The following is a 13,985-nucleotide window of genomic DNA, read 5'->3' on the forward strand; positions in this document are numbered from 1 at the left end:
TTCAGTTTACTAGAACTTCTGTGTTCAGCAGCTTTGACACAATCTACATTGTAAAAGCACTAGAGAAATAGACAACTGAACTGAATTAACTACTGTTAATGAAGATTAACAGATACTTCGACAAATGTTCATGTTAGTAATTTAACAAGCATGGAACCTTGTAACCCAACATTATATAACATTATATAATGTGTCACTTCACCTGTCAATAAACGTATCCTGATTACAAGATATTGACACTGTGCATGTTATTAGATAAAGTAAGTGTCATTAATTCAGTATCAATACTCTGAAAGTGAGCAGTCTTCATCTTTAAGCACAGAAATGACACAATGCCAGATGATTCTCCTCAATTCAGTGCACATTTGGAGACAAAATCATGAAGACATTTTTAGGCTATACTCAAACTGACATGCACACGCATATTAGAAGCGTTTATAAATAGTCTTTCTGTTCATAAGGAAGGACATTTCAAGTCCAGTCACATGACTGAAATTAACGAGAAAGAGAAACGAAATGTCTTTTCTTTGTCCTGTCGCCCTCCCCGTGCGCGCGCGCCGATCATTCTCATCAGTTTTATACCAGTGCGCGCTCTCGCACCGACTAGACCTGTGTGAAGGAAGGTGTGTTGGTCATTCGCGTGAATTGTAAATGTCATTGGAGTGTGTGAGTAAGTGTGTGTGAGAGAGTCGCGGGAGGAGTCAGAGAAGAAGAAGAAGCTGCACGCAGAATAAGTGACTTCAGACTTCAGAGAGGCTGATGAGCAGCGGGACTCGCGCAGGTGACTCGCGCGCTTCTCCCGCCGCTGAACATGCAGACCCGGCTCTCTCTCGCGCGGACACTCGGAGCCGCGCTGCTCTGGGCGGCGGTGCTGTGCGAGGAGCGGACGGTCCGGTATAAGATATCCGAAGAGGTTCGACCGCCGACGGTCATCGGAACACTCGCCAGCAATGTAACCTGGACTCCGGATAAAACGCGCAGGACTTTCCCTGGCATCAGGTTTAAGCTGATGAGTCCGTCAACCAGCTCCTTCATACGATTTCGGGAAAGCGACGGGAGGCTGACAGCGGAGGAGCGCGTCGACCGCGAGCGCATCTGCAAGCGCAACCCGCGGTGCGTGATTACTTTTGACGTCGCCTTCGTGTCCGCCGAGCAGTTTGAGCTCTTCCATGTGGAAGTGGAAGTGCTGGACGTGAACGACAACTCTCCGGAGTTCCCGCGCGCAGAGTGCACCGTCGAGATCTCCGAGAGCGCGGCGCTTGGCACGCGCATCGCGCTGGACGCCGCCGAGGATTCAGACGTGGGTTCAAACTCCATCCAAAGCTACGAGCTGAGCGAGAACTCGCACTTCAGCATCGATGTCATCACGCGCGTGGATGGGGTTAAATATGCGGAGCTGGTGCTCGTCAAAGAGCTGGACAGAGAAGTGCGCGCTTTTTTCGCGCTCAAGCTGGTGGCGGCAGACGGAGGTCATCCGCCGAGGAGCGGCTCCACTAATGTGACCGTGAAAGTGAAGGACGCGAATGACAACAGCCCGCTGTTTGACCACAGCCATTACTCGGTGGATGTGCCGGAGGACACCCCTGTGGAGGCTCTACTGCTGGATCTCAACGCCATAGACCCGGACGAAGGACTTAATGGACAGGTCGTGTATGAATTTGGCAAACAAGTTACAACAGAAATCAGACAGCTGTTCAAACTGGATTACAAGACTGGATTTTTGACTTTACAAAGCCCTGTGGATTACGAAGACGAGACGACATATGAAATTGATGTGCAGGCTACTGATCTGGGGCACAACCCGGTGCCTTCAGTGTGCAAAATTATCATCAACATCAGAGATGTCAACGACAACCCTCCTGAAATCATCATCACATCCATAACATCAGTGACAGACGGTGTTGCGCATGTTAGTGAAGCCACAGGTCCAGATATCCTGGTGGCTTTAATCAGCATTAAAGACAAGGACACTGGGGCGAATGGACAGGTGAGCTGCACTCTGAATGGAGGACATGGGAACTTCAGGCTTAAGAGAGCCTACGAGGGCAGCTACACCATCGTCACCATGGCTCCTCTGGACAGAGAGAAGATTGCGGAGTATAATCTGACGGTGGTGGCTGAGGACTTCGGTGTGCCTCCATTACGCACAGTAACTCAATACATTATACGTCTGACAGACGTCAACGATAACGCCCCGACATTCAGTGCTAAGATATATGAAGGTTTCATTGAGGAGAATCAATTACCGGGGACTTACATTACAACAATTTTGGCTAGCGATCAAGATTCAGGATTGAATGGGGAAATAACCTACGAACTTTTTGACTCCGACACAAACAGCGTGTCCAGGTTTGCTATTATGAATCAAGCTGGAAACGTTTACGCGCTTCAGAGTTTCAATTACGAAGTCACAAAAAGGCTGGATTTACGCGTCCAAGCCAGCGACAGAGGATGGCCACAACTTCACAACAACGCCATACTCATCATCAATGTAGTCGATCAGAACGACAACACTCCGTTTATAACTCATCCGCCGCTCATTAACGGATCTGCTGAAATACAGCTCCCCCGAGACGCACCTCCCGGTTATATCGTAACGCGAATAATGGCTAAAGATTCAGACGCCGGATTAAACGCAGAGCTCACTTATAAGATCTACGACGGAGGCGATTTTGGTTTCGCAATCGATCCGAATACTGGAGAAATTTATATCAACCGCAAAATCACGTACGATGAGTACGATTCATGGAAAGTCTTAGTGACGGTTAACGATAATGGCCAACCATCGCAAACGTCAACAGCCACGATTCATTTCACCCTAACCGAATCCGCACCCTCAAACGGCAACTTTTATGACGAAAGAGAGGAGGATGAGCCTAAACAATGGACGCTTATTTTAATATTGGCTTTGACGACTTCCTCGCTGCTGTTTTTGGCTATTTTATCGTTCATACTTTGCAAAAGTCGTAAAAACAGTCAGAAGAGAAGCGATGACCTCCCTGAGGCATTGGATATCCCATACTCTGATGAGAAAAACAGTGTGTCCATGATCTCAAACCAGACCGCCAATGTTTTCGACACACACACTTTTCACTCCACGACCGTCGACAGTCCTGAGAAGCTACACAGCAGTGTGCAGGCGACCGCTGAAGTCTTTAACGAAACCCCGCAGACCTTCAAGAGCAAATACAGGAGTGTGGCGGGGGAAATCGATGTAAGTGGAGACAGTGTTTCTTTCTCTCTCTCTGTGTGTGTCTGTGTGTGTGAGGAGCTGTTCACACAGCACACATTCACCATGCATTAAAAACAGCTCGACAGAGCACAGCTGAACAACGCAGGGCTCAGAATGCAATGCTAATGACGCAAGATGTAAGAGCCAATCGCATCAATCTAATGCAAATGTGCAGGGCAATACAAAATAGTGCAGGACACCAAAGGAGATGCTCCTCATGTACGTGTACAAATGAAGTGACGTGTCGACTTAAAAACACAGTAGCAGAAAAACAATGCAATGCTTGCAAATTTCATTCATTTTCTTTTTTGCTTAGTCCCTTTGTTAATCAGGGGTCGCCACAGCGGAATGAACCGCCTACTTGCAAAATATATAAATAAATAAATAAATATTTCCCAAGTGTTGTTTAACAGAACAAGAATAAATTTTTACAGTATTTCCGATTATATTTTCCTCTGGAGAAACTTTAGTCTTGTTTATTTTAATCTGTAAACAGTTACAAAACTGGTAAGGTCAGTATTATTAGCCACCATAAGAATTTAAATTTTCCAATTGGCTACAGAACAAACCACTGTTTTCTTGCCTTATTAACCTTTTAAAATACTTAATTTGTTTCCTAGAAAGCCTGTTCTTGATAGCAGAAAAATATATCGATATGCATCAAAACTAACTGTGCAAAGAAAAACTATTAGAGCTGTTTAAATCTGAGATTGCGTAATAAAAATCAATGCACACATTGGAGAAAATAGCAATATTACCCTAAAATGAATTGTGACAAGTCAATATTTAATGCAGTAATTAGACGTGCAGTGCATATGCAGGATGTGTAGAAACAAGAATGAGATGAACTTGACACCATTATAAAACACTGTTCTCATAGCATAAAAACAGTGACATGCAATGCGACTGTAATGTGAGGGACGCTGACAACAGAGTTGAGGATCCAAATGCAGGTTTATAATGAGAAGCCAGGCAGGCAACGGTCAACAGGGTCAAACAGGTACTTGCAGGCAAATCCAGAAGAGTGGCCAAATAACAGGCGAATGGTCAGTACAGGGCATGGCAAGGCAAAGGAAATGCGTCGTAATGTTCACAATACAGCTTACAAGACTCAGCAACTGGTGTGTGTGTGTGTGTCTGCTTTTAAAGTCTAAGTAATCAGTTCATAATGGTCTTCCGGCTGTGTGTGTGAGTGTGTGTGTAATCAAGGTGAAACAGGAACAGGTGTGAGTGTGTGGTGCATGACAGGATTGGTAGTTCTTAACTGGCAGATTTGAAGTTCTCTAGTGATCTGCATGGGCTTGATCAATGGTGATTGCAGTGACACTTGATCAAGAATAAATAAACTGATGCAAAATAATGGCACAGGCTGAGGAACCATGTTTGGAACATTTGGGAACGCTTACCCTCTGCAAAGTTTCATTTACAAAGTCACAAAGCAGCTTAATTTACACTAAGTTTACAAAAATGCCATATTGTCAAAAAATAGTTAAAGGTAAGGACAACATTCTTTTCATAACAAATCAAAACAAGGGCAACACACACACACACACACACACACACAAATAAATAATTAAATATATATATATATATATATATATATATATATATATATATATATATATATATATATATATATATACATATATATATATATATATATATATATATATATATATATATATATATATATATATACACACACACACATACATATATACATATATATATATATATATATATATATATATATATATATATATATATATATATATATGTATATATGTGTATATATATATATATATATATATATATATATATATATATATATATATATATATATATATATATATATATACATACACACACACACATACACACAACTATATCACTTATCTGTTGAGGTCTGAGACACACTGCTAATGTTTTTGATCATTGTAGATGATGTCAAACCCAGTTCCTGGAAGGCTGCAACTCTGCACACCATAGCTTTAACCCTAATTAAACACACCTGATCAAACTAATTGAGTCCTTCAGTTTTGATTGACACCTACAGGTAAGTGTGTTGATGCAGGCTTGAAACTAAACTGTGCAGGGCAGCGGCACTCCAGTGACCGGATTTGACACCTGTAGTCTTTGCAATGGTAAAACCATCAGCAACCTGTCTCAGACCTCAGCAGCAGTGATTCATTTCACATGTAACAATGCCATATTTTCAATATATAGTTGACGGCAGTGACAACATTGTGTTTATAACACATCCAAACATGGGCAAAATATATATAAAATACAACATCACTTATCTGTTGAGGACTGAGACAGGTTGCTGATGTTTTTGACCATTGCATTAAGTCCATATCATGCTTGAAGGCACAGGTATCAAATCCAGTTCCTGGAGGGCTGCAGCTCTACATAGTTTAGCTTTAACCCTAATTAAACACACCTGATCAAACTAATGGAGTCCTTCAGTTTTGATTGACACCTACAGGTAATTGTGTTGATGCAGTGTTGGAACTAAACTGTGCAGGGCTGTGGCCCTCTGGGAGCTGGATTTGACACCTGTGCTGTAAAGTCTTTGTAATGGTAAAACCATCAGCAACCTGTCTCAGATCTCAACATCACTGATCCATTTCACATGCAACTATGCCATATTTTCAATATATAGTTGACGGCAGTGACAGCATTGTGTTTATAACACATCCAAGCATGGGTGTAATATACATATAAACTACAACATCACTCATCTGTTGAGGTCTGAGACACACTGCTGATGTTTTTGACCATTGCAAAGAGTTCATATCATGCTGTAAAGTCTTTTCAATTGTTAAACCATCAGCAACACGTCTAAGACCTCAGCAGCAGTGATTCATTTTGCATGCAACAATGTGCATGCTGTAAAATGTAGTTATTTAAACTGAAATATTGCTGCAAATGCAATGAAGTGACTAAAACCATGCATAATGAACACACGAGAAACTTTAAAAATATGCAGATGGAATAGGAGTTTTAAAGGGCCCATAGTTGACCTCTTTTTTATGATTTAATATTAATATTATGGTTCTGAGTGTGTCAGTTTAGGTTTAGTTTAAAACACAATTCAGATTTTTTTATTATAATGTGTTAAAAAGTGTCATGTTGGGGGCGTGTCCACAGTTCGCTGATTTATGGGTGTGTTGCTTCACATGTAAATTAGTTTCGGCTTCCGGCCCAACGTAACAAGGGGGCGGGGCCATGAGCTCACCCGCTCTGTGTTTGCAACAGAGTCTGACAGGCAGACTGCGAGAACGAGCTAGAGTGAGAGGTTTAGCATTCAGTCGTACATGTACGACTCTGACACAGACCAAGCAGAGAGTACAAAATCATTTGTGTCTTTGTACAGTTTTACAGCCAACTGTGTGCTAGTTTCAAGTGCCGAGCTTGTACACAGAAACTAATAACCACGCACACTGAATTAACTTTGACTGAGGCACCGGATGCGCCGCTCGAAGCCGCGACACGGCACACCAGACACTCTCTGTGGCGCAGCAGAAACATGAAGTGTCCCGAATCGTCGCGCCACACATTTTTGAATTCTAAACATCGGTTTCTGCAGCGGTCCGCAGCGCCCAGCCGTCGACTTGAGTGTACCCTGATAGAAACCTATGTTTAGAATTCTAAAACGCATGCTAGTTAAGATCACAGGGAGCTTCTGTGACCGGGAGAAATGCAAACGGCTGAAGTATAAGGTAGACTTAATGAGAAGTACACATGTTTGCAAACCTACCTAAAGATACAACCAATAATTCCGATTAGAGTGATAATGTGGAGAATATTGATCTTGTGTTGAGCCCAATGAGCCTTGCATCTAAAAATAGAGCTAGCGTGTTCCTTTAGTGATATCGCTTCGACTCACGCTGAAAATGGCGGATGTGAATCAACACACTGAGAAAAATACATTTTGCACAGCATATGAACAGCGAGATGCAATGCAATACATTAACAACAATTAAAAAAAGGGTTTGACAAATAGAGCACACAGCAAAAATAATTACAACAGAACCTTTAACTTAAAAACGCAATGTGCATATTATTAAAAACGAGATGCAACAGCCAAAAATGTCATATGCAAGTAGACCATGGTTAAAAAAAATAATATGCAGACAGAATGTGTTAGAGTAGAATAGAATTAACTGATTTAATGTTGTCCTTAAAAGCATAACACTTAAAAGTGAAAGACTGAAAGAAAAGTGAGATATGATTCAGTCATTGGTGATCGCAGAGATTCTGTTGCCTGCATTTTTATTTGACACATTGTTTTAGGAATTACACCATTTCCAGTGTGTGGTGCTGAGAATGAAAATGCAGTGAGATGTGACTAATTGAGTAGGGCCAGACGGAATCTGCGGACGTTTTTTGCTATTTCTGCAGAGAATTTTGGTGAAAATCTGTGGATTTCTGCTGAATTATATTGGGAGTATCATAACTAAAACCTTAATATGTGAAAAAAATATATATAATCTTTTCAACTTTTATTTAATATTTACAATGCAAATCCAATTAGATCCACTTTATTTGGTGAACAAAGCAAGTCTTTCATATAATATCTCTACTAAAAGACAGAAAACATTACTGTACAAACTGCACTGTACATAAATCAGATGAACATTTTCATATTAGTCAATAATATTACTGTAATTAATTTAAAAACTGAATAAATATGAATTTACACACATTTACTCAAGTAAATAAACAAAATTAATGATGTGCTAAAAATCTGGGGAATTCTGCGCGCGCAGATTCCGTGTGGGCCTAATAATTGACCAGAAACTGTTCGAAACAGGCCAAGAACAGAAAAAGCACAAGGCAGTGGGTCACTCACAGGGGTCATCAGATGCTTTTTAAAATCTGGTAACTTAAAGTATGCAATGGCCGGAAGGGGGGCTTATACTTTTGCACGTTACACGTAATGAACAGGTCTCTAATCATTTTTTACAAAATATAACTTTTTAAAGCAGACCTATCATTACCTATTTTACAAGATGTAAAATAAGTCTCTGATGTCCCTAGAGTGTGTGTGTGTGTGTGTGTGTTACGTTTCAGCTCAAAAATACCACACAAATAATGTGTATAACTCTCTGAAACTGACCCTTTTAGGCTTTGATCCTAATGGTGCAATTTTGATGACTGTCGCTTTAAATTCAAATTAATAAAATTCAAGAGGCGGAGCTACAAATGTCTATGCATCAGCATAGTGGCAGATTGAAAACAGCACTAGTGTTGTCAGTGCTGGTCAGGTGTGAGTGTGTGCTTGATGCTCCTGTCGCTGTTCATTTGTGCTTCATCTAAAACTCCACATCTATAATCCTCAGTCTATGCTGACGTTATCTTCAGCAGCTCAAACACTCTTATGGCTAATGGATAGACGGCTGCTTCTCACTCAGGGCTGCTGTTTATGCTAATGAGGGAGAGATGGGCACTAGTAGGCGGGGCTTTCCCCCTCTGATGACACGTACAAAGGCAGAATGCCAATCAAAGTTTTAAATCAAACAGATTCATGCCATGGGAGGTGAAAATAAAATACAATGCAACATCTGCATAATGCATGCATATACACAATAGCAGCTAAAATACTGCATACAGAACATCAGTGTGTGCTAAATAAGGATGAGTGTGTGTTCTTTCATACAGGGATATTCTACTTTACCTGGATATGGTAAAGACTCTGCTCGACCAATCACGGTGTGGAAAGGAAACTCCATGATGACCATTGCTGTCAGAGATCCACAGATCAGCGGTAAAGACAGTGGAAAAGGAGACAGCGATGTTAATGACAGCGATTCTGACATCAGCGAGGGACTCAAGAAAGACTACACTACATATAAAGGTGACTGACTGGCATAGGACTATTTATTATACATATTTATTATCAATATGCCTACTGTACGGATAAGTGTGTAAGTAACAACTGGGAATAAGTCATTGGATTATTAGATAATAATGCACACCTGTCAGGTTTTTGTCCACCTCAAGCGTCTCCTGTGTGTAGCACTAGTTTCTTCCACATCTCCTCCTCCTTCTGTTGTGTTCTGATGTGATTTTTGACTGTTGTAGCTGTGAAATAACTCTTATCATTCAGCGGAGGGATATGGAGCTGTAATGCGCTCAAAACCTGCCGGAACTACTTTAGCTGTGCATATATCTGAAAATGACTGCACATCATTGATTGTTCATCAGCCAATCAGAATCAAGCGTTCAGCAGTGACATATATGCTGTATGTGATATAAATATCATCTATTAGTCATACATTCACTGCCACTTTATTAGGTACACCTGTCCAACTGCTCATTAACGCAAATTTCTAAACAGCCAATCACATGGCATCAACTCAATGAATTTAGGCATGTAGACATGGTCAAGACGATCTGCTGCAGTTCAAACTGAGCATCAGAATGGGGAGGAAAGGGGATTTAAGTGACTTTGAGCGTGGCATGGTTGTTGGTGCCAGACGGGCTGCTCTGAGTATTTCAGAAACTGCTGATCTACTGGGATTTTCACGCACAACCATCTCTAGAGTTTACAGAGAATGGTCTTAAAAAGAAAAAATATCCAGTGAGCGGCAGTTCTGTGGGCGCAAATGCCTTGTTGATGTTAGAGGAGAATGGCCAGACTGGTTCCAGCTGATAGAAAGGCAACAGTAACTCAAATAAGCACTCGTTACAATCGAGGTCTGCAGAAGAGCATCTCTGAACACACAACACGTCCAACCTTGAGGCGGATGGGCTACAGCAGCAGAAGACCACACCGGGTGCCACTCCTGTCAGCTAAGAACAGGAAACTGAGGCTACAATTCACACAGGCTCACCAAAACTGGACAATAGAAGATTGGAGAAACGTTGCCTGGTCTGATGAGTCTCCATATATATTTCCAGTATCTTGTTGCATTAAGGCAGTTCTTAAGGCAAAAGGGGTCCAACCCGATACTTGTAAGGTGTACCTAATAAAGTGGCCAGTGAGTGTATATGACAGTATATATTCAAAGAAAAGATAATCTGATGCAACACAAAGACTACCTGCTGCTGAATGACATTAATGCTCATTAATAAGGCAGGATAGACTATTATCTTATTACTCAGTTGGTATCACAGTGATCTCAGTGATGGTTTAAGTGCTCTTAATAAATCTGCAGCAATGAAACAGATAAAGACAGTGTCACAGATGCCACGACGTCATCCAGACATTCGGCAAGCCAATTATTTCTACAGGATCATGGTTGCATTGATGAAGTGTCATGCGGATTAGTCAGGCAAACTTTGAGTCGCTGTAGTTAAAGTACAGAGGTGCTCAAATTAATGAGCTGTTGATTGGATCAGTTCACTTCAAGGTCAATGTTGATTCATTCCTGCTGCAACCTTGTTAAACGCTAATCTTTGGGAAACAAAGAGCCGAAGCAATCAAACTCGTGCTATTAGTAGAGCTGAAGACTGCATATTGTGTGTCACACAAATACAAAGAGTCAAATGTATGTCATTTCTCATGAAAATAAAGAAAAAGAGAAGGCATTTGGTTAAAGACTGGTTATGGTGAGTAAATTTCAAACATAATATTCATGCATTTTCCTTTAGCTTAATCCCTTATTTATCAACTATTCCAGCATTATTGCAGCGGATGCCCTTCCAGCTGCAACCCAGTCCTGGGAAACACCCTTAAACACTCATTCACGCGCACACACACATACTCATAGACTACGGCCAATTTAGTTAATCATTCATTCATTTTCTTTTCGCTTAGTTCCTTTATTAATCTGGGGTCGCCACAGCGGAATGAACCACCAACTTATCCAGCATATGTAACACAGCGGATGCCCTTCCAGCTGCAACCCATCACTGGGAAACATCCATACACACTCATTCACACACATACACTACAGACAATTTAGCCTACTCCAATTCCCCTATATCGCATGTTTTTGGATTTGTGAGGGAAACCGTGCACCCGGAGGAAACCCACGCCAACACGGGAAGAACATGCAAACTCCACACAGAAAAGCCAACTGACCCAGCTGTGACTGGAACCAGAATCTGAATTCTAAGATTTAAACTTTGAACTCCAAAAAAGAAAAAAGAATCAGAATTCCGAGATGTAAACTCAGAATTCTGAGGAAAAAGTCAGAATTCCAAAATGTAAACTCAGATAACTGAAGAAAAGTAAGAATTCTGAGATATAAACTCAGAAATAGAAGTACATTTTCAGAATTCTGAGAAGTGGGAATTTAAATGTAAACTCAGTTATGTAGTAAACTTATAAAATCTGTATTCTATGATGTAAACTTGGAACTCAAAGAAAAAAGAATCAGAATTCCGAGATGTAAAAAGAATCAGAAATTGAGGTGTAAATGTGGAACTCCAAGAATAAAGAATCAGTATTCCAAGATGTAAACTTGGAATTCTTAAAAGAAAAAAGAATCAGATCCCCAATATGTAAAAAGAATCAGAATTCCAAGATGTGAACATGGGAACTCAAAGAAAAAAAAAAAGAATTCCAACATGTAAAATGGGAACTCAAAGAAAAAATAATCAGAATTTAGAGATGTTAAAAGAATCAGAATTCCGAGATGTAAACTTGGATCTCCAAGGAAAAAGAATCAGAATTCCAGGATGTAAACTTGGAACTCCAAGATAAAAGAATCAGAATTTTGAGATATAAACATGAAAATTCAAGAAAAACAAATCAGAATTCAAAGATGTAAAAAGAATAAAAATTCTGAGGTGTAAACTTGGATCTCCAAGAAAAAAGGATCAGAATTTCGAGAATTAAACTTGGAATTCAAAGGAAAAAAAGAATCAGAATTCCGAAATGTAAACTTGGAAGTCAAAGAAAAAAAAAGAATCATAATTCTAAGTTGTAAACTTGGATCACCAAGGGAAAAGAATCAGAATTCCAAGATGTAAAATTGGAACTCAAAGAAAAAAGAATCAGAATGCAGAGATGTAAAAAGAATCAGAAGTCCAGGATGTAAACTTGTAACTCAAAGAAAAAAGAATCAGAATTCCGAGAGTTAAACTTTGAACTCCAGGGAAAAAGAATCAGAATTTTGAAATGTAAACATGGGAACTCTAAGAAAAAAGAATCAGAATTCCGAGATGTAAACTTGGATCTCCAAGGAACAAGAATCAAAATTCCAGCATGTAAACTTGTAACTCAAAGAAAAAAGAATCAGAATTCTGAGATATAAACATGGAAACTCAAAGAAAAACTAATCAGAATTCAAAGACGTAAAAAGAATGAGAATTCCGAGGTGTAAACTTGGAACTCAAAGAAAAAAAAGAATCAGAATTCTGAAATGCAAGCATGGGAACTCAAAGAAAATTTTATTCAAATTCAGAGTTGTAAAAAGAATCAGAATTCCGAGGTGTAAACTTGGATCTCCAAGAAAAAAAGATGTAAACTTTAATTTCTTAGAAAAAAATGGTCAGAATTCTGATAAAATTGCACCTGAATGGCATTTTTCTGTGATTGACTGATCTTCCCAAATGTGCACTGACTCTCCTCCTGTTTTTGCTCAGGTCTGTGGGCCTGTACCAGCGAGTGCCGTGTCCTCGGTCACTCCGACAGGTGCTGGAGTCCATCTGTAAGCAGATCCAGCGGGACCACCAACACCAGACATCTGTCCACCTTCTCCAGAACCAGGCCTCCATCCCAGGGAACACTTCAGCGCAGTTATGACACACAGACGGCCCGCAGCGCCGCATTACAGAGCCTCACAGAAGACAACTATGACTACATCCACATCTGCTCACCACACGCACACAGAAGACACGACACGGACAACAGAGACTCAAGCAAATCCATCAGCACAGAGCACAGTCCTGCCTGACACTACACAAAAAAACATGCAACTAGAGGCTCGTACACAACCGGGATGCTTTTTGCTCACGTTTACGTCAACGTTTTTAAAACGTTTTTCTGCATTAGTACCCAGTCGGTTTTCAGAGTGTTGCTCAGAGTGAACGCGCAAAATGACCCCCTGACATTAGATGGCGCTTAAAGAACTTGCAAGTTAGGAAAGAAAAGTGAAATGATACTCACTATCGAATCATATTTGCTGATCTCCACTCCTACAGCCATTATTGTAGCTGCTGTTGAGATTATCGCATATATTTGTGTTCAGACACCAATGACAAAAGCAGCTCCACATTCATCTTGGCTGTTTCTCAATTCCAAGAAAGCAGAGAACAGACTTACGTTCCTGTGGAGACCGGTCTTGCCAGGTGTCCTCGGAAGAACGAACTCGGGAGACCACGAGAACAGCGTCCTTTTGAGAAATGAGATGCTGCGTTCTTCCTGATGGTCACGTGACCTTCACGCATTTTTTAATGGAAAATTATTTAAACATTACAACATTCATACAACGATCTATTGTTTTTCCCCTTTCAAAATATATACTATGCATAAAAACGTTATAAATATACGTTGCACAATAAATAAAACAGATTTTAATAGGAATTTCAGCAAACAAACACCCTTAATGTGTTTATTACTTTATTAAGATGTCCATGGTAATGTTTACTTTGACCGTTTCATTTAGGGAAACTCCTGAGGTAAATGAGTGATATCTCTGAACTTTAATAATAAATCTAAATAAGATGCTGCGCTTCCCACTTCCATCCCACTTCCTTGAGTTCAGTGCTCAAGTCTGCATTGGTGCGTCCTCGATATCAAGAACACATCCGGGAAGTTTCACACGTCCTCCGTTCTTACGGTCTTGAGTATTGG

The 13,985-nt window shown here is 40.4% G+C and overlaps 1 protein-coding gene across 1 annotated transcript; it reads left to right on the forward strand.

The window, feature by feature from the left end:
- The first annotated feature begins 547 nt into the window (after positions 1–547).
- si:ch211-199f5.1 (protocadherin-8) lies at positions 548–13,759 on the forward strand. The gene is made up of 3 exons (XM_056464630.1): positions 548–3,214; positions 8,900–9,095; positions 12,776–13,759. The coding sequence occupies exons 1-3, from the start codon at positions 812–814 to the stop codon at positions 13,084–13,086; spliced, it is 2,910 nt and encodes a 969-aa protein (XP_056320605.1). The 5' UTR covers positions 548–811; the 3' UTR covers positions 13,087–13,759.
- The last annotated feature ends 226 nt before the right edge of the window (positions 13,760–13,985 follow it).

The sequence above is a fragment of the Danio aesculapii genome, chromosome 9, assembly GCF_903798145.1.
Source record: "Danio aesculapii chromosome 9, fDanAes4.1, whole genome shotgun sequence".
Lineage (NCBI taxonomy): Eukaryota > Metazoa > Chordata > Actinopteri > Cypriniformes > Danionidae > Danio > Danio aesculapii.